The 23,015-nt window shown below is 36.4% G+C and overlaps 1 protein-coding gene across 19 annotated transcripts in view; it reads right to left on the bottom strand.

Moving 5' to 3' along the window:
* The window catches only part of LOC131438316 (adenylate cyclase type 2), a 221,295-nt gene that overhangs the window by 114,150 nt on the left and 84,130 nt on the right, over positions 1 to 23,015 (bottom strand). For 5 of the 19 annotated variants that reach the window (XR_009230903.1, XR_009230911.1, XR_009230920.1 and 2 more), the window contains exon 2: positions 10,976 to 11,669. The exons of 2 other annotated variants lie outside the window; for them this stretch is intronic. Coding sequence is in view for 1 of the 17 variants with exons in the window: in XM_058608233.1 (XP_058464216.1) it covers positions 10,976 to 11,054 (79 nt within the window). In the remaining 16 variants the exon portion in view is untranslated. The remainder of the gene's footprint in view (positions 1 to 10,975; positions 11,670 to 23,015) is intronic. 12 more of the 19 variants (XR_009230904.1, XR_009230906.1, XR_009230905.1 and 9 more) reach the window with 8 other exon arrangements.

Raw genomic sequence — 23,015 nt, 5'->3', positions numbered from 1 at the left:
TTCCCAGAATGTTGAATTTATTTACACTGGGTGCTTACACACACCGTGCGCTTACAAACACGTTGCTAAATATGCATGTATGCTTGCATGTAGGAACAATTAAAAATAGACTTGTATAGAATGATCGGAAAGTGAATATATGTTATAATTTTTTTCGGTTATCTGGTGCATCATATCAAGTAAACCGTTTTAATTGTTTGGGATTGCCTTTTTTATGTCTGATACAAAATTTAACAATTTTTCAACGGTTGTATTACCATATTGTTGGTCTCATTGCGGATGTGGACGGGGTAGACATTTCCACATACCGAAAACGCGTTAATTATCATTTGGCTTGATGTGTTATCACATTTGGACATACAGGTACTGAGTACCGATTGGAAAAGTACAACATGCAGAATGCTTTTCTTTGTTTGTTTTCTGTTTATTCAGTAATTGGTGCTATTATTCAACTGTAATGTAATGTATAGGCTGTATATATTTCATGAAAAGTTTATTGCATTATTGCGCAAATAAGGGTTGTACGTGACAAAATCCGGACACTCCTTAATACGTATATCTCTGGAAATACTCCATAAACGCGTGGAATGTTTCGCAGACTGATGAACGTTTGACTGTTCATTGTGTAAAATCAATTTTTGGTGATACTACAACCTTTAAGATCGAAAACGGAGTCGAAAAAAAACAAGTGCGAAAATCCGTATTTGGTAGTAAAAACACTTGTAGAAAATGTATTTTTTTAAATTCTCATGTAGTAGCGTGTGCTTTATTTAGAACAAATGTGCACCTAATACAAAAACTTTTGTTTCGATCCCATTATAAATGCAGCAATATAATCAGCGAAAATATAATTGTGAAACTTGTGGGAACTACTATGCAATGTAAGGAATAATTGAATTGATGTTTACAAAACTGTTTCAGTCTACCTAGTGGTGTAATGATGCCTTTCTCATATTACTCATAACATCATAAATATTTCTGTGGAATTCGCTAAAAAACTGTTCATTGAAAAGAAATAGGAAAGTTTGTTCGGACCTAATCTAACGAACTCCTGGTTACCCTGCAGTTCCGGAACAGGAAGTAGTATCCACAACAAACTTAGGAATTTCTGATGAAACTGTAAGACTTTTCCTTTGAACCTATAAGTTTGTAAAAAACCGAATTAAAATCTAAGATATCAGTTTTCCAAAAAATCGAAAATTCAATTTTGTTAACGAAAATGGTCACCCTGACTACAAAATGAACGAATGGAGGTACGATGTTTTTCGATGGAGATTAGGTTTTGTATTTTTCATGAGCCAATTTTTTGTATCAATTCACAAACCCTATGTAGACTTAATTTTACTTTCAATCAAATAAGATCCAAAAGTTTTTGCCAAATTTTTTCATGTTCGTTGGTAGACAAACCTATGTATCTTGGAAATGCTTAAATTGACTAGCTCTGGATCGCTTCTCATCAAATTAATATTTGAAAAACCCTATGCAGCTTTAAAATAATTGTATATAGAACGATATATTGTCGTGAATACGACTTACTTTACTATGGGGCGCCTTTTCAAAATTAGCCATATGGAAGAATGGGCAGAACTTAATCGTGAATATCTCGACTTGTATTAAAGGCAGCAACATAATTCTTTCACTATTTCATCAAAAATATGATCAGGAATTTAAGAAAATATTTTAAACAGTGTGAGATAACCACAAACAACTCAAAAATTAAGTTTTCTCAAACTTTGAAAACAACGCGGAAAACTCTTTACTTTTGCTTGGGTTTTTCGCGCAAGGACGACGATTTTGAGGTAGTATGTGCCTAACTTCAACTGAACGTTATAAAAGGGGAACCTTGGTCGAAAATCGATCATTTCTTCTTGTGCGTTGGATGAAAGTAGACATCGGGGCGAGAAGACGCATTCAAACGGCGGCATCGGAGAGCGCACCTTCTGCGTGGTTGAAAACCTCAAACGCTCAGGTCGTAGTTCTCATTAGCCTTCCGGTCGTCAAGGCGAGAAGCAGCGATGTCAGATCTACGGAAATCTCCGTAGATCTACGGATTCGAACATTTTCTACGGATCTACGGATCTTTAGTTTAGTGAAAATCCAAAATAATTTGACTTGCTTCGTGCACTTTTCGCTGTGCGAAAATCGTTCGAGATAAATGTTCCGAACTGTGCTAAATATCGTACACGGAAAGAAATCCGTTACTGCTGTTATGATTAGAAAATCATGAAACCAATCATTTTACCTTATCGTGAAATCATGAGTAATAACGCTACGCTTTTCATTTAACAAACATCAATTACATATTTGATGTGATAGTTGCTGCTAGAATAATATTCCGAGAGCTATCGTTTAATTCGATTGTGAATTTGGAACACCATCTAACGAAAATCAGAAAAATATTTTGTTCAACCACTTTGATTAACTTGTTTCATAGATATAACAACACAAGCTGATGTATTGATGCACCTAAATATTATGAATAAGACGATTTTTTTGCAAGAATTCGACAGAGTTTTTTAATAGGCTTGTTTCACTCGTGTTTTCTCATGCGGTTCGTTTAAGTGTTTAAATTCTGAAACATAAAATCAAAACTGAAGTAATGAACGCACGTAAACACGTTATGTCTTGCGTCGTCGTTTTTCAAAAATAGAAAACAGAATATTTTATTTTAAAAGAATTTCGTCGTGCTTTTCACTGAATTTATATTGCAAAAATGACCATCGTTGCAAAAATTACACATAACGCCTGAATTTATGTTACCATCGTAGCAGAAACACGCCTGAAGTTATACCCAACAACTTCGAGTGCGTTACGTTTAAATTTCATCGAAATCAGTCCGAATGGATCATGATCCGAGAAAATTTTAATCATGGTGTATTATCATAACATGAAAATATATTATTTTCCCCAAATCATGACTCGTTATGCTCATTTCTAGAATCGGAATTTTGCCCGTGTAGAGAATTCCACAATTTTGTCCTTCTAAAAGGCAGAAATGAATCCTGTACTGCATCTTGATAGTTTATTTCAATGAAATATGCAAATCCGAAATGAGATAATCGACGTCAAAAATCGTTGAAAATTTTAGTTTCGCAATTCACACAATCGATCAACTATCAATTCGAGTTCGAAAGTGTAAAGAAATCGTGTCAGTTTTACTCGTATTCACGACATCCAGTTATGTCTCTGACATTACACACCCGTACTTTTTTTCTTCGTTTTCTAAAAGTCTTGTTAAGACGTAGAGCTTTCTTGATCTAGTTTAAAACTTGATCTAACGGAGAAAACAGATTAGAAAAAATCACATACCAATGCAACTAGATAATTAAAACGACGAAAATGTTACCGCAGATATGGGACTCGAACCCGTAGCCAACTACCTAACCTTTGTTTTGCCAATTTAACTGCCCCTATTGCATCTCATCTGTAAGTATGTTACATCAAAAACCTGATTTGGCTACTAAAATGACTATGATTAATTCATAATTCTGCTTAAGGAGCGGGTAGGGTCTAACACTTTTGAAAAATCATCTATTATTTTCTTATAGTAAAACATTTGAAGAATTTTCTGTGAAATTTTCAAGCCTATTGGAACGAAACTCTGGATCCAGCTCGGCGCACAGGCCCAAGATTTCTTCTTCGATGGACTTCAAAACTTGCCAAAACATTCCTGTATGTTTCGTTGTAATAAATTATGAAAGAAAAAATATGATTTTTTGAAAATGTTAGATCCTTCGGGCTCCCTGGAGTAATTCAAAAACTACTGCACCATTTTTTTCAAATTTTGCACACACTTTCTACATATAATAAAACAGACCCCACCGTTTTCCTTTTCGTTGTTTGTTAATTTGGGGAGGTTTAACAGCTACAAAATGGCGGATTTTTTTAGTGAAAAATCGCAGTTTTCACTTTGATCAACCACCAAAAATTGATAAAATAAAAAAATCAAACAGAAACTTTGGGGTCTAGAAAAACTTCTACTCTAACTATGCTGCGTTCATTTGTTCACTTCTGATTAGTCTGCGCTGAGATACAGTGGACACCGCAAATCATGATTTTTAAGAAGCGTTCTCGAAAATACCTCCTCACTGACTTATTTCTCAATATTTTTCCACGAAAAAATTACAAAATGTTGTTCGAATGATGCTTTTTATCATGCAAAATATTTGAATTTATTTTGTTGAACGATAATTCTGGAAAAAAATCGCAAAAATGATGATTTTTTTCAAATTGGAAATTAAACTTATATTAGTAAAACAGCTAAAGCACTTCTGAAATGTTCACTACTATGTTCCTAATTTTTTCTCAATGGATTTTTATCCATCCTATCTTTGGTCCTATATTCATCCTGTTATCTATCAATTGTGATAGCAATCAGCCATAGCAATCTTTTCTAGCGTATGAGTAATGTCAACAATGTGTGAGTAAAAACAAATTCCGGCGCTTCTTTACCTGATTTTAATGAATAAATCTTCCATATGGTTGAAAAATAAACAAATCAATTCATTCTGCTTAGAATTGCAATTCAAAACTAGCGAAAATCGTAGTCTAAAACTCTTCCATTTTTCTGAAAACTGCTAGAGAAAAGTTTTTTCAGTTTCAGCTTACTTCCACTAACACATTTGATCAGCAACAAACACATTCCTATATGGATTTCCTCTTGCAGAAATTATTGCGATAAAAAGATTTACGTACCTTCTATAAGTAATCCCGCAAAATAGGAAACTTTAATTTAATACGCGAAAGGCAATGGTTATGGAATGTTGTCGTAAAACTATTTATTTTTCCGGAAAACTACTTTTGTAACAGAAACTATTTAGTTCTGTTTATTAAGGGAGCGCAATCCAATACAAATGCATTGAAACAGTGTTGCTAACTTTTTTATTAGAGAATTACAATCAACATTCGTAAAATGTAAGCAATTTTCCATCAAACGTTGGTGAAAAATTGATCAAAACTTATATTTCACCAAAAAGTCAGGCTTAACATTCATTTAAGAATAAATTATTCATTTAGGGGTTAGCCGTTTTTATTATTTTTACGTTTCGTCTTTGACGCATCAGTGCAGAGCAGTTCAAATTGAACTGCTTAGTGCTAAACTCGGCAATTCGATTTGAACCGCTAAGCAGACGTAAAGTTTCTGCTATTTACAGAACACTTTGCAACGGAGTGCAATGTCTTTTCTGACGTGCCGAACGAAAACGTGTTTTCGACTATTTCTAGCTGATGCAGGTTTGGTCATTTAGGGGTTAGCCAAACTTTGTGCTAGGGCCGAGTTTAGCACTAAGCAGTAGTTTTTGAATGACGATGGACACGGACTTTCAAAACCTGCATTCGAACAAAAAGCGTTTAAAGTTTTTTGTCTATAAAATCAATGAAAACAATTTATTACTCAGGGGAGACCGTAGGGTCTAATATTTTCAAAAAATCATATGTTTTCTTTTATAATTTGTTATAATTAATCATTTCCAGTATGTTTTGTCAAGTTTTTAAGTCAATCGAAGCAGAAGTCTTGGGCCTATGTGCCGAGCTCTTACTTCTTCGCAGTATGAGATAAGCAAAGATAAAGGTCCATAGCTTACAGAGTTTTGTTCCGGTAGGCTTGAACATTTCACAGAATATTCGTGAAATGTTTTACTATAAGAAAATATAAAGGAAAAAAATAAATGATTTTTCAAAAGTGTTAGACCCTACCCGCCCCTTAACAGCGTTATGTTGACATATATCGGAACTAAACCAGTGCTACTAGATTTGCAGTGATGGTTATTTCATTAATATTTAACACGCACTTTCTAGTAATATTCGAAACCGAAACAGTTTTATCGAAATATGAATATCAAAAATATGATTAAACTAATGTTACGGAAATAAAAAAAAACGCTTGCTGATTACCATCATCTAAAGAAAAAAAAAAGATTTTTTTTTATAGCATCATGAGAAGACTTGGCAACCTTGCGATACGAAATGAAATGAAAACAAGGCGCAATCAAGTGAATTAAGTGCAAACTTTTATTTTTTTATTTATTTATTTATTTCGTCAAGCCAATGTAGACTAAATATAAATGGTTTACTATGTTCACTTACATACTACGCATTATTTCTACGACAAAGCTGAGATTTTATTTGATTTTTTGACATAGTAAGGTCAAGATGTTCGCATAATTGCTTGTAATGGCGCAATATTCGATTGACTGGACTGTATTTTGCATTATTTATTCTAGTATGTTTTTCTAAAAAAATTTCTTGGAACGTAGTTAGTTGACGCCTACCCGGGTAGAAGTGATTTGCAAACCAATACCAAATTCTGTCATTAAAATCAAACATCTCAATGGTAGAAATTAACATTATTTAGTTTGAAATAAGAGTTAAAATATCAAAAATCATAACAAAGTCTGCATGAGAAAATAGCAACAAAATAAAAAATTTTGTCATTGTAATATCAAACCAAGAACAAAATATTTATAGAAGATGAATTTGTTCATTATTTTATATTCTAGCATTTAGAATAGAGTAATATCTTAAGTATTTCTCTTATCTGATTCTGATGCAGTTTATTAAATGGTATTTTATTTGAAGATAAAACTACTGGGTCAATTTACTTAATGAAATTGAAACAGCTCTTCAATAACGAAATAAGATATTATAACTAATTTTGATGTTGAACAGATATTGTACAATGTCTTGATCCCTTGATGAAATATCACGAAAATATCAAGTATCACTCTGACAACACAGAGACATCAAGTCAAGATATGATGGTAAAATTTGTTATTATTTTGACCTTTGTTTGCTATTTACACCTACCCGGGTAGGTATATAAAAATTTATTTGCGATAATAATGGAGCTGATTGAATACGTTGCAATAATGTCCCTGAAAAAACAAAGCATTGCAAAGTCGCGACGTTCTTTAAGTGTTTGTATATTGATGAGCATGCAGCGTGCTTCATATGATGCTAGAGGAAATGCTATTCAGTTTAATTTACGAAGCGGATATAAAAGAAAATGCGTTCTTCGTGAATACACCGAAACCTCCATTTACGAACTAAACGGGGGTTCGTAAATGGAGGTAGTTCGTAAAAAAAGTTTACGTTATTTGGGATTTGGTTCGTAAAAATAGTTTATGTTATTTGGAATTTATTTCGTAAAAAAAGTTCTTAGTGTCCGTAGGATCCATAGTACTAGCCATGCAATGATTCTGTACACTAAGAATCGGCTGCGAAGTCTGTTGAAACAGAAAGGCCAAATTCCACAAAAGGAATGTAATGCCAAGACTTTGCTTTGCTTCGTAAAAAAGTTTTGTGTAATGAATGTGGAAGCCCCCAATCACATGGCCATTTTCGGAACGGATGTGATAAGTGCGTGCAAGAAAATGATGTTTGGGGTCGGTTCAAAATCCAAGATGGCGACTTCCGGTTTATCGATATTCCTTAAACATCTTTACAATGTGCGTATTTTCGGAACGGGATTGATGAGTAATTGACGGAAAACGATGTTTGAATTGGTTTGGAAATCCAAGATGGCGACTTCCGGTTTGTCGATATTCCTTAAAAACCCTTACAATGTGGGTATTTTCGAACCGGAATTGATGAGTAGTTGACGGAAAACGATGTTTGAAGTGGTTTGTAAATCCAAGATGGCGACTTCCGGTTTGTCTATATTCCTTATAAACCCTTACAATGTGAGTATTTTCGGAACGGGATTGATGAGTAGATGACGGAAAACGATGTTTGAAGTAGTTCGGAAATCCAAGATGGCGACTTCCGGTTTGTCGATATTCCTTAAAAACCTTTAGGGTGTTTTCAGAACTGGATTGATGAGTAGTTGACGGAAAACGATGTTTGAAATGGTTGGAAATCCAAGATGGCGACCTTCGGTTTGTATATATTCCTTAAAAACCCTTACAATGTGGGTATTTTCGGAACGGGATTGATGAGTAGATGACGGAATACGATGTTTGAAGTGATTTGGAAATCCAAGATGGCGACTTCCAGTTTATCAATATTCCTAAAAACCCTTACAATGTGGGTAATTTTGAACCGGAATTGATGAGTAGATGACGGAAAACGATGTTTGAAGTAGTTCGGAAATCCAAGATGGCGAATTCCGGTTTGTCGATATTCCTTAAAAAACTTTGGGTATTTTCAGAACGGATTGACGAGTAGATGACGGAAAACGATGTTTGAAGTGGTTAGTTACGGTTTTAAATTTCGACATTCTAAAAATTAATATTGATTCGAAAAGGTTCCTTTATCAGGAAGAAGTGATTGCCATACTGAAGAGGTGTCCGATTTGGAGAAAGTCGATCCTGCCAGTCTATCTGCTATTTATTTCTGGAATTGCTAATAAATGTTAGAAATTCAGTGTCAAGTCGTTGTCTAACTGACCCTTACCACTTGAGCCAAATAATATCCCTTTTTCTCAATGGCTTACAAAATGTTAAATCATATTCCGACGGGCCAGTTGACATGAGATTTTGGCAAGTTTAAATAAAAACAAATGTGTCGTGATGAGAGTAACAGTACTTTTTACGACTTTATCACGTACAATAAAACAACTGAAATTATAAGTGTAACACTGAAAATAAAAAAAAAATGGGAGAACACGGTCATTGATTTGAAACCAAATTTTAATGTTTGTGGTTGCTTCCAAATATTAGATTGAGACTTCTAGTTGTTCAATAAAATATTGAAAGCATACAATATAGCTATAACAATATAAAATCGTTATAGCTGTTTAGACGTCTACTTGTTATGGTCATTTAGAAAATATAGTACAATATTCAAACAATAATGATTAGCAGGAAACACCTTTGTCAGAAGCATAACTTTTTTTTAAACGATATATAATCATATCGTAATGATCGTCAAAGAATGCCGATATAACTGAACTCACCATTTTGATTTTTGAAGCACTTTCAAACATAATTTCCTGGTATACACTCATCAAACCCGCCTCGGAAATACCCATATTGTAAATGTTTTTAAGCAATATCAAAGAACCGGAAGATGCCATCTTGGATTTCCGAACCACTTTAAACATCGTTTTCCGTCATCAATCCTGTTCCGAAAATACCCATATTATAAGGGCTTTTAAACAAGTCGCCATCTTGGATTTCCGAACCATCGTTTTCCGTCATCTAGTCGCCATCTTGGATTTCTGAACCACTTCAAACATCGTTTTCCGTCATCTACTCATCAATCCCGTTCCGAAAATACCCACATTGTAAAGGTTTTTAAGGAATATCGACAAACCGGAAGTCGCCATTTTGGATTTCCGAACCACTTCAAACATCGTTTTCCGTCATCTACTCATCAATCCCGTTCCGAAAATACCCACATTGTAAAGGTTTTTAAGGAATATCGACAAACCGGAAGTCGCCATTTTGGATTTCCGAACCACTTCAAACATCGTCATCTACTCATCAATCCCGTACCGAAAATACCCATATTGTAGTAATTTCCATGGAGCCGGAAATTGTTTTCATTGGATGAAGAAACCTCTTTTTACGAAGTTGGTTCGTAAAAAAAGATTACGTTATTTGGGATTTAGTTCATAAAAAGAGTTACGTATTGCACAAATGTTAGTTAGTCTACAGAATCGGTTTCGTTTTTCCTACTGAAAGTTATTGAGCACCAGGTGTGGAATAGATTTATTTCGTTCTGGAATATCACCGCGTCGTCCATGAAGAGTTTCCTGTCGTCAGCATATATAAACACTTTTAGATTTTTGAGTATGAAGGAAATGTCGTTTATATGTAAAACGAAAAGAATAGGCCCTAGGTGAGAGCCTTGAGGTACGCCAGATGTTACATTAATTGGTTCAGAGTTTATGTTTTGAAGCTAACTACTTGTACACGATTCGTTAAGTATGATTCAAGCCACTCCAGAAGGCTATGTTCTAGGCCATATATTTGTAGTTTGTATAGAAGTAATGGTGAGTTAGTATGGTCGAAAGCTCTACTAAAGGCGGTGCCTACGTGGTGACCAGCGTCCATGGTGTTCAGAGTGAATGTCACACATTTTAGGAGATTTGTTGTACTTGAGCGGCCTTTGAAAAAGCCATGCTTCTTGTTAGTTATTACATTCTTCAGTTGATGAAAAAGTTTTTTCGTTTACAATTTTATAAAATAATTATGGAATGCAAGAGATAATGGCTATTCCACGGTAGTTCCGAATACTAGATTTAGAACCAGATTTAAATATTTCATCTCTGATATAATATTATTCTAGATTTTTATTGTCTAGCGGGTAATTTTACCAGTTTTCAATCGTTGATTAAACAAGTGGAAAGTGAACATTACTAATTATGAAGTCATCCAATAGTGTAATTATGTGAAATAGTGATCATGTTTTGAGACGAACCAATTAGTAAATATTCAGAGACATGACGAACTGTAAAACTTGAGACAAAAATGCTTCCTAAATTGGAAAGTGAAATTTTTTTATTGCAAAAAAAAAACGATCGCTGCATGAGTTAAAACCATTTTTTTAAGGGAAAATGTTACAACATTTTAAAATATTTAATAGTTTGGTACAGGTAAGCTGAAACATATGATTCATGTTCAACGTTATGAGAGGAAGGGATGAGATGGAATTATGAGCTCAGATGAAATAGGGAGCCGTTACCCTACTTTTTTAACTAGACATCTATATTCATGCGTGTTATTTGAGATATAAAATTACTGGTATAATTGGGAGGAAAATCATTGCAACGCCGCTATTTAGTTTTACACCGATGGTTATATTCAATTTACATTTCGAGAACATTTAGCTATTATTTTCGGTATTGATAAAACAATAAATTTCCAAGTAATTTAAACATTTCAAAGCTTGAAGAGTATTGCCGGTGTAATGAGCTGCTATACCCGTTCGAGCATTATGATGAAATTAAACGTCAACAATGAAATTATAAACGAAATAAGAGAATTGTGTAACATCGAAAGAAAGATAGTGCAGAGAAAAATGTCAAATTAACCTGCTATTATATCCTCCATTTCAGCGGCAGCGAAATCTTCATCTTCATTAATCTCCAAATCCAATTTATCCGGCTTCATGTTGTTTACCAGATTAGTTCGCTCCGGACGACGACGAGAAACAGCACAGCACAGGCACTCGAGGACACCACTCACTGATTCGTTCGTACTGCGGGGCTAAAGGTTATGGCACGCTAATAAAGAGTAGACTTTCACTTCCTCTTTGCACTGGCGATTTCGTCCTCCAATAAGCTTGGGCTATTTGGGGGGTGGGATGTAAAATGCGAACACACCAACTTCCATGTTGTGTTTCTCACGTGTATCTATGTGTGACGGTGCTAGGCCCAAGGACGGAAATAGCATACGTAATGTGTCTGCATGCTCGCTACGAATAGCTGGAGCGTGGGGTGGATTATCCTACGATGCTTCTATACTCCTCATTCTGTGGTCATATCGTCGTCAACACTGAGCACAGGTACCGCACGCTAAAGCCTTCACAGCTACATCCGAACTGTTGATGCACTCTACCTAGCAGGGGATTGTTTGGAATATGCCATTAGGTTCACCGTTGAGTACTCACTTCAAATCGATTCGATTAATCGTTATTTGCATAACCGGCATGTCTTCTGCAGACTGTTGTGGGCTATATTTCTAATGGTCATCACGGTCTATACATAATGAATTAGTTTGCCTTCGCTTGCGATGAGAGATTAAAATCAGTCGGATGTTAAATACTGAAGTGATGTTTTGATATTCAATATTCAGTACTATTAAATTTATAAACCTGTTGAAATTGTAATGGCTTTTCGCAGATCCGCTATCTGAGTAATGTAATTTGCGATTCATAAAGCTTTGCGTTACATTCCACTTTAGTAATTGGAATAAGCAAAGTAACTTTTTGGGGGCGTCATATACTGAAATCATCCTTATATCATACTTGTTTCAGATTGTCACAAAATAACAAAAGGGTAAAAACAATAATATTATTAAAGACCTTTTCATTAATCAAGCAGCCCTAAGGCTCTTGGACTGACCTATCAACAAGGTCTTTCGAGCGCGGTACCTTTTTTTTATCAAATGCAAATTGATGGAAACTCGTCACGTCCAACCCATCTTAATTTGCATAGGAAAACAATTGTTCCCTAATTTCCACCGCACCGTTTTGTATAAATATAGCCTTTTCTGCTGTACGTGACTATTGCAGTGGTCGCACTAAACTTTCACGACGAAGGATTTTCTTATTAGTGCAGTCCTTATTGACGATACGAAAAACGAAAAACATATTAGAAATCTTTGAAGGCGATATTTAATTTCAGTTTATTGTATTACTAGCTATACGAGAATAAACGAACCATAATGTAAAATAAGTTTTAGTTTCTCAAAACAGCGTGTATCTCGTGCACTTTTTTATTGTTTTATGGCGTGAACAAAACTAAGCAATTTTCTTATCTGAACCAATTCCCCAACCTTCGAGCGGGGGTGAATAATTATTCCGTCAGCCCAACAGTCACAATTATCAGTAATTTTCCACTTAACATAGTTAGTGTGAAACAAGCGTGCTTGATTAACTGTTTCACCTTTGGGGCCATCGATGAAGTCGTGCACCAAGATCTCACCAATTGATTGCCATTCATTTTATTTCCGTTGTCAATGGTTCATCGTATTACATTTAATTGGTTCCACGGTACGAACACGGAGCTCCCTTTGTCTTCGAGCAAACACTCTTTCTTGGCATTGCCAGTAGGGTGTCTCAGGCATGGGAGTAAATGCGAAAAATTTGGTTTTGAGGTTGCGAGAGATCTCAAAGATTTTGAAATATGCATAAAAAATGTTAAAGTTAGTCCCAGGAGAACTAGAATGCCATTTTCGTGTTAGTAATTTATTCTTAGGTTTAGTTTTATGATGAAGACCCGTCATCAGTTTGGGTTTCACTTTCATCTCTACCCAACTGAAAACAAATTGTAGAGAGTGGCACAGTTAAATGAAATGAAATGAAAATTTGCGAAAGAAGTTTCGCACAGCCCCAGAGCAAGGACTTAAAACTACAACCCTTTCCTTGTAGTATTTTTACATATACTCGAGTAGCTTTGTTGGTAGGGCATATCCACGGTTGGTTAATTTAATAAACAAACCCTTCTTAATCCACCTAGTGGTGTCATAATACTTTTCTCTTGCTATTTAAAAAGCCTCATTAAAACATTTCTAAGACTTTATCCTCGATCAGCTTATCGAATAACCAAATAGTAGCTTTCAAACGAGTCTAATTCTTTCGAAATTTGTTGCATTGATAAACACTGGAATTTGTCGGTTACGTCACATATAACATTATATTTCTCGAAATGTAAATGTTCCCCGTAACCTTTTCAAATTTGATTGATATTGTTAGCTTTCCAGTAAGCCGAAGTTTTTCGAAAATTGTTGAGTCATCTTCGAGAAAATTCAGCCGATGAAAAATGTACGGTTAGTCGTTTACGTCACTTTTACTATTATATATCTGCCAGCGTCTGTTTTACTATTATTATGAAGTGCCAGCCATGTGATATTTGAATTTGATCCACATTTTGAAAGCAGCTTTCAAACGATCCTTGGCTTGTCGAAATCGGCTCAGCAATCTCTGCGAAAATTTAGCGGTAAATAGACAACGCGCTCTGTCGGTTGCGTACCTTATACAATTATATCTCCGTAACTGGATCAGGAATCAGAACAAATTAGCTCAAATGGCACGTTCCCCTTGATATTTGGAGATTTGTGCCTTGCCATCAATTTGTTTTTAGCATCATTTTCCCGATATATAAGAGGGAAGGATTGAAAGGAAATGGTAAGGGTTGGACTAGGAGGATGGAAAAAATTGACAAAAACACATAAAAGCAGAAGTAAATTCTGCACCCCTAAGGGATGCTGAACAATCTGCTGAGGATCACATTTAGTGGAAGCAGAAGTAAATTCTGAACCTCTACGAGGTCCCGAACAGTCTGCTATTAATAAAACCTCCAATCCCCGAGAGGATTTAGAGATCTTACAAAAGCGACACAATTCTGCACTCCCAGAAGAATGCAGAACGATTCGCAGTATGTACGAGCAGAAGTAAATTCGGTACCCCCTAAAGGATGCCATTCAATCTGCTAAACCCTATTTAAAGTGAATACAGAAAGGATTCATTCACTCCAGGCAGAACGATTAACCTTTCTGACTATAACTTCTTACCACATTGGGTGAGAAACGAGAGAATATCCTTCAATTTTAGCTCCGCATACACAGACTCAACCATGTATGGAGAACCAAAACCCGGATACGTAGCTGCGTCAATGCGGGACAGTTACATATCAGATGATATGAAGTACCGTAATCGCATTTACACAAATCACACGAATAATACTCAGCACGTTGAATAGTAGCCATGTGATAATTGAGTTTTCAATGTCCAGTCAGAGCTCTGACCAGAATACTGCAATGATGCTTGGAGAAATGCAGTAGACACTTTGACATTTTCAGATTTAAATCTGGTAGCAATGCTCTTGTCTGAGGGCAAGTTTGCAAGCTGCGCCAGTAGCTGGCATGTTTGGATGCAGCCCAAGAACGAATCTTGTGCTTTATCCAACTAGTTGAAAGTGGTAAAGCTGGTTCAGGACCAACGAAATCATTCGTTGCACCAGCTCTAGCCAACTCATCAGCCCATTCATTTCCAGTAATACCAGAATGGCCGGGTACCCATATGAAGTAAACAGCATTTGAAATGCTGAGGTCTTCAATTTGAGTTCGACATGCGATCACTAGATTCGACCGTGAGTCATTCGAACTGAGTGCTTTTAAGGCTGACTGACTGTCGGAACAAAAATAAATTCGTTTACCACAGATCCTCTGCTGAAGTGCCGATTGTACTCCACACAGAATCGCGTAGATTTCTGCTTGGAACACAGTACAGTATGTACCAAGTGAATGAGACTGCTCCAGCATCATTTCACGACAGTAGACACCAGCACCAACATGACCATTCAACAGAGAACCGTCCGTATAACAAACTATGTGTTCATCAAGTTGTCGTTCCAGACAACCAGACAACCATTCCTCACGAAGAGGAAAGCTCACATTGAATGTTTTGAAAGGAAAACTGCATGTGAGAGTTAGGTCACTAGGAGCGAGTAAATACTCATCCCACGTAACCATTTGAGACCACAAGCGAGTGTGGCTGGTAGCATAATCTTATGGGTTACTGTTCCAAAGCCCTGTAACCCTAAGACGGTATGCACAAGATAATGCTTCTTGTTTTAGGAACACATGAAGTGGTTTAATGCACAGTAGCACCTCTAGAGCAGCAGTAGGAGTTGTCGTGAATGCTCCTGTCATCGCCATTAGGACCATCCTTTGGAGATGATTTTGCTTTGACTGAACTGTCACGACTTCTTCTTTCTGCCACCATACATAACATCCATATGCTAAAATTGGTCTAACAATAGTTGTGTAGATCCAATGAATATATCTGGGTTTGAGTCCCCATGATTTTCCAAAAGCTCGTCTGCATTGGCCGAAAGCCATGCAAGCTCTTTTAATCCTGAAGTCAATGTGAGCAGACCAATTCAGTTTTGAGTCAAGAATAACCCCGACGTATTTAACTTGATCGACCACAGTGACCTCTGAACCAAAGAACTGCAACGGACGAGCTCCTGTGATTATCCTACGATGAGTTAAAAGCACCATTGATGTTTTGCCCGGATTTACAGATAATCCAACCTGACAACACCATTGTTCAACAGATCGCAGGACTTGCTGCATTAAATCAAAGGGAGTGTTAAACCTTATACCGGTCATCAATATATGATAATCGCGCGCAAAACCATAAGTCGCAAATCCAACGTTATTAAGTTTCCTTAACAAACCATCAGCGACTAGGTTCCATAAAAGTGGGGATAGTACATCACCTTGAGGACACCCACAGACACTCAGCTTTCTAATCTCTGCTTACCGAAGCGATGAACAAAGAAGTCGATTGCTAAGCATTGCGTGTATTCAATTTGTGATACTTGAAGGTATGCCATGACCACGGGCTGCTTCCAGAATTGAAATGAAAGACACGTTATCAAAGGCACCTTCAATATCTAGGAAAACTCCCAAGCAAGATTGCTTTTGTGAGAAAGCTTTTTCAATGTTGTACACAACATCATGCAACAGGGTTGTAGTGGACTTTCCACGCTGGTAAGCATGTTGCATTCCATGTAGCGGATGCACGCCCAAACTAACATTCCTGATATAGTGATCTACTATGCGTTCCACTGTTTTAAGAAGAAATGAGCTTAGACTGATAGGATTCAATGGTATTACCTGAAACTCTTCGCTTCCTCATAAGTGTCGCGACCGCCTTTGGGAATAAATTTGACAATTATTTCTTGTCAGGCTCTTGGAATATATCCAGTCGCAAGACTAAAGGTAAGTATTTTCTTCAAAACATGTTTGAAATGTTCATACCCTTTCTGCAGTAACACTGGGAAAACTTCATCCTTTCCAGGAGACTTGTACGGAGCAAAACTCTCAACTGCCTATTTGACCGATTCAATCGTCACCGAAGTGGACAAACCTCTTCATATGCTGCAACTATGAGTGAATTTGTCTCGTCGACAACATTTTCCAAATCAATTGGAGTTTCAATTGTTGGTTGGTACCCGTAAAATATAGTCGCCAAGCCCTCTTCATAGAGGTCCCAGTTTGTAGATTTGGGATTACGATATGTGATAATATCAAATTTAACGTTTAAATGATCAAAGAAGACGTATTTATGATCAGACAACGAAGGTTCGAGCTCATCGGAGACGAGCCAATTCACCAACTCATGCGCAATTCTATCAGAGCAGAGAGTTACGTCCAAAACCTCCTCTCTTCCAGATCTCGCAAAAGTTGGACGGTTTCCTGTATTGACTATGTGCAGGTTTGTACTGATCACAAATTCCATCATATCAGAGCCTCTCGAATTTATATCTGTGCTGCCCCAAATGATATGGTGAGCATTGATGTCACTGCCGATTATAAGCGGTAAATCACTTTCGCAGCAGTATGATTGTTGAAGGCAACAAAGACTGGGTTTAACAATTTTCCAACGTAGAAGTTTCCCTTTTGGAAATATGGTTCGTGAACCAATACTATAGAAGCTTTACCTTCTTGCAGAAGTCTGGATAGATTTATAGTTGCTGTACGTTTATGCTGGAGATTGATTTGTGCTACTCTAACCATTATCAATTAGAGTAATGAACACTCCATCTCCTGCACTAACCGTACAAAAAAAATATTGGCTTATAATCGCCTTTAGCGACTATGTAAGGATTTTTTTAAATGTTATAATCATTTAAATCCCACGAGTTGCGAAGAAAGAAGTCGTCCACTGTGCCAGAACTTCGCTTAAAACCCCAAGATATTCCGTTCACGACTGCTTTGTTTAACCTCCTGCAGCCATTCAGTCATCGGCACGGAAATACACCTTGACTTAGGAGTTCCTATTTTTGTGGCCTTTTACGACACTGCTGAAAGTTACCGTCGTTTTGGGCCCTTGTTATCGGTTCTACTTTACGGTGAGAACCAAATGAAGTGAATGTAGGTCCTTTTTATGGAAGTCACTCCAGAGCGAAAACTAGTTACTTGAATGAGCTTGATGTTATTATGAACATCGCGTCATCAACATTTTGAACCCGAAACCCAACCATCTCTAATACTGATAATAGTAAAATAAAGTGAAGTGATATGTAAGCGAAAGTGGAAGTGAGAACGGTAACAAGTGCCTATGTATTCTATCAGTCTTACTTTCTAAATTCGGTACAAAAAATTGAAACTTTGCTTAACGAGCAAATACGCTGCGATTCTAAATAGGTGCGTTAACTACAGCTCAATAAATTTAATAATTTATTATATGTGCAATTTTATCATGAACACAAAGCAATTCAATTTGCTGAAGTCAACTACAATATGCACCTCTACAAGCTACTTACGAAACAGAGCTTAACAAAAACAATAAAAAGACCTATTTTAATTCATCTTTCTTTTGTCATTGACTCAGTCTCATTAAAATATTTTTTGCCTTTTCATTAAGACCATTTCGGACACGAATGATAATTTTTTAAACAAATTCATTCAGATTGATTCGGGTAGTTCACATAAGCATGATTGAGTGCAACAGCGTAACATTTTCGGTAACATTCCTCAAACCAAATGTATCAGCAATAATACCTTTGAACTTTATTATTGGTCACTTTCTGAAATAATTGGGCGGTTACGTCACTTGTACGATTATATCTCCAGAACCGGAAAGATAACAATTTGATTTTTGCACTCAATGTCGAACGAATCTAAAATTATTGAATTCGGTTCATGAGCTCACGAGTTTTGTCGATTGCATCACTTTTACAATAATATCACCGGAACTGTAAGTGCCGGCCAATTGAACTTCAAAACTGTTCGATGAACAGAAGCTTGTTTAAATCAGTTTAATCATCGGATAAAAAAGTTGTTTTATGTCATTGGCGTCACTTATACAATTTTTTCTTCGGAATCAAAAGTGATCGCAATTTGGTCTTCGAACTAGATCAAAAATGCAATAGAAGCATTAGAGCTTGCTTCATTTAGAATTGGAGGTCACTTTTGCTCATATTGTGGCGCTCCTGGTGGACGAATTTTGAAGTACTTGGCGCACACGTGTTGGGAATTTTGTCAGCTTCACGCATGATTTTTAACATACCGCAAATCGACTGTACTTTGTAAACAATCAACATGGAAGCCGAAAGAAGGAAAAAAATGTGCACAGTTATTTGGAAAATCCATTGTGGTCTACATCTAGGCTAGCTAAACAGATGAAATTGCCCAGAAATACCGTATGGCGCGTTATCAAACGGTATAAGGAAACATTGACGACGATTCGGAAGCCTCAAGCCAATCGTCGGAGTGGAACAGTCAACCGGAAACTGCTTGGTAAGATTATGAAGACGATTAAGAGGAATCCTAATCTGTCGGACCGTGATTTGGCCAGAAAATTCGGTGCTGCCCATAGAATCGTGAGGAGAACTCGACCCCGGGAAGGAATCAAGTCGTATCGAGCTAGCAAACAGCCAAATCGAATCATAAAACAGAATAGTGTGGCCGAAATTCGTGCTCGGAAACTATATGACCAGGTGCTAATCAAGTTCGACGGATGTCTTCTGATGGACGATGAAACCTATGTCAAGGCTGACTTCGGCAAATCCCAGGTCAAAAATTTTACTTGGCAACGGCTCGGGGGGATATTCCAGCCAAATTTAAATTTGTTTTTGCCGACAAATTTGCAAAGAAAATTTATGATTTGGCAGAGAATTTGCAGCTGTGGCAAAAAACGGAAGTTTTCGTTACAAATAAGACAATGACATCGGAACTATAATAAAAAGAGTGTCTTCAATATCGAATTTTACCGTTCATTCAATCCCACGACCATTCCGTAATGTTTTACAATTTGTGAAAGGTAAGCCGGATCCCTCATTCTTTAGGGAATCGATCCGTGTCAATTATATATTAAAGGAATACGTATTCTCAATCCATCAAGTGGTGTTATCTTGTCATTAAAGTCTGATTAAGGAATTTTTTGCCTCTTTTATTAGGATAATTTCGGACACAAATTTGTTCTCATTTTCGATACAAATTCCTTCAGTTTAATATGTGTAGTTCACGAAGGCATGCTGCAGCAATAATACATTTGAGCTTTATCGTAGATCTCATTCTAAAAAAAATTGTGCGAAAAGAAAAAATAATTTGTCGGTTACGTCATTTGTACGATTATATCTACACACTAACAAAAAGGTAAAAATCATGCAAATTTACGTCTTTCTAGATGCAAATAAATGAAGCGTCGTAAGCACCTAAATTATCAATTCAAAGCATGTAGGAATAAGTCGTATTTTTCAGTATAGTTCACAGCTAATTTAGATGAAATTTATATCGATACAGACACAAACATTAGTTTTACATATTAATAGATGTAATATTGTGTCATGCTTGAATTGACATCGAAAATAAATTTCATTTTTTGCAAGACTGTATGCAACGTAAAAGTGTCAGCTATATGATCTTCGAACTCGATCCACAACCCAATGTTAGTATCGAATCAACCTTTATTGAAATCGGTTCATCCAAATCCGAGAAAATTGAATTAATAGTAGCGAACCAAACTTCGGAAATCAGTTCAGCCATCTACGACAAAATTGAACGGAGAAAAATAGCACGTTTTGTGGGTTATATCACTTATGCCATTATATCTCCATAACCAGAAGTGACAGTAAATTGATCTTTGAACATAATCCACGACTCAAAAATGTTTCTCTAACGAGTCTTCGAGCTTCAACAAGCGGTTCAGCCATCGGAGAAAAAAAGGGCGTTTCCCATAAAACACTTTTTGCAGGGCTTGTCGTTTTTCAATGGTATATTCATTTGAATAAAATCGGTAAGAAAGTTTTTACGACAGTCTAGATCAATGTAATAATAGACCATCTATAGATTATTGTGTCCAGAACCCTGCTTTAACTTCATTTTTAAACATAATAACACGAAGAGAAGCGGGAAATGAAGAATGTGCAATGCGAATATTTACGGGACACCTTACTTAAATCCGTAAGCTATTCTACCGCACCTGTCACAACGAATCACCTCGCTACTGGTTTTCAGTTGTTCGGCCGTACTGCAGCACCAGCGAATCTGAATATTGTGTTTGGTCGCTCACCTGCAAAGTAATATTTTGCCAATTTACTGCCTCAGCTAAGTGAATTATCCTGCTGGTGCCTTGTTCTGCATGATGCAAAAGTTTCTCAAATAATGGAAAAGTTTACCGTTTCAAATATTCCGACAGTGCATTGTGTGCTGAGTAGTTCTGCTCTGATTGCCGATAGGAGAACTCCATGATAATGTTGGAACTTTTTGTGCCTAAATGAATCAATGTTCATATGGATGACAGGAGCAAAATTCTGACATTCTGGAATATTAAACGAACAAAGTAACAAACAAACACCCGTACTGACCCTGATTCCGTCTGGTGTGGGATTGAGGATTTGTTGAATGGTTATGAATCTAATATTAGGGAACTGTTTTCTATGTTTCTGGTAATTCGAAGGTAGGTACCAGCTGTCACTTTTCAAACGTTGAACCTTTGAACACAATAATTATCAACGTTTGAACGAATTTGAATTCAATTGTCCACTATTATGGAACATGAATATAATGACTACTTCAAGACTGCTTCACTTTTCACATTGTAATGCTGTTGCTAATCGAAACGATGTCGTGTTTCTGTGCTTAATATAAATGATGTGCTACTGTTGGTTCACTCGTCGCTTAATTTTCACAACCTTAAGGCGAACAAGTATTGGATGCTATTTAACTGCCATAAGCAATCAGTTTAGTAATTGAGTTCGGTCGTAATGTTTCACTCATGATGTAAAATCCACCCTAAGATCAACTGTTTCGACACGTACGAAACATTTCATTACTGTACTGAAATCTTAAGTGTCTAATTTAAAGTGAATGTCATGCATGGGCTGGAATGCTTTGAGATGGAAATATTGCTTTCAATTTGCTACCCTACGCTCAACCGCCTGACAAAATTCGATTTATTATTTTGTGAATCTATCGTTTCCAACAAATTTTCGTTTCAATGATTCATTTTATCTGTGTTTCTTTTTATGCTTTTCCTCATATCTGTTATTGATTTTTCGAAAAGTTCTTTTGAAGTTTTGAATGTAGAAAATCTCTTTAAGAATATTGTGTCGACTGATCTGATTTCCCTAAAGCTTCGGTTTATTCCAGGAATAGAATGCCGGTAGCACATGGGGTTTTATTCTAGCATATTCAGCGAATGTGTACGTGTGGCATATTTACAATCAGCGAGTTTCCTGCGCCGGCAAAGAAAGGAAACGCCATTTGCCCGTTGGAACCTTGCATACTCATCAAGGGGGCCATTATTCAGAGCCCATTTAAATTTTACGCTATTTTACCTGCATCCATAACTTAAGTCAATAGTGCAATCGGATGCAGTAATAGTTTGCTGAGAAGTCATTTATGTCTTAATTAACAAACTTTGTGAACCGTCTATTTTTCCGTGTTGTACAAACCAGACATTGGGAACTGGATTATCATATTCGTGGGGGGGCAACAATGGGATATTAGATGATGGTGAAATTAGTTGTATTCCAGCGTATTATTATTTGTCTCATCTTTCATACATGTTGATTTTAATACATCTTGTTTTAGTAATACAGCACGTTCTCAGAAATTCTCATCTGGAAAAGTGATTAGTTTTTGATCGTGTATGAGTATGTCGCTTGCTGTACCTATCTTAATAATAATACTATTGCTCGATGCCATCAAAAGTATGTTCTGATGATAAATTTTCCTGTTATATTAGATAGTCGTAAATATCTCAGAATTTAAGATTTGTACATTTTTTAGATTCAACGGGCATCAAGGAGAAAAATTCACAACGTGTGTTTGCCTTTCTTGGGCTCGGATGACAGATGTGATATCTGTCTTGCGATACGAGTACACCCAAACCTACATTTAAGAAGTCTTGTTTAAGAAGTATTCAATTTACGTTACTCTTTTTACGAGCCCGGGTTGGCGGTTCAATGCATAGGGCGCTGGTCTTACAAGCCAGTTGTCGTATGTTCGAGCCCCGACCTGGAAGGTCCTATTGTTAGTTGGATCGTAGTACTAGCCATGTAATGATTCTGTACGCTATGAATCGGTTGCGAAGTGTGTTGTAATGGTAAATGTATAATGCCAGTACTTTGACTTTGCTTTTACGAACCAAATTCCAAAAAACTTGATCATTTTTTACCAAGTAAATTCCAAATAACGTAATCATTTTTTCACGAACTAACTTCCAAAATAAAGTGATATAAATATATGTGGTATGATAATATTCGAATGCAGAATTTTTGAAACTGATATGACCAATAGTTGCCAGGAAAGAATGTATTAACTCGATTCACAACCCAGCAGGGGACCCGATTCCGATTTATTGATATTCCTTGAAAACCATTACGATATGAG

The sequence above is a fragment of the Malaya genurostris genome, chromosome 3, assembly GCF_030247185.1.
Source record: "Malaya genurostris strain Urasoe2022 chromosome 3, Malgen_1.1, whole genome shotgun sequence".
In the NCBI taxonomy this organism is placed as follows: Eukaryota; Metazoa; Arthropoda; class Insecta; order Diptera; family Culicidae; genus Malaya; species Malaya genurostris.
The sequence above is the reverse complement of the archived record's forward strand: the minus strand, read 5'-3'. Positions and strand labels throughout refer to the sequence as shown.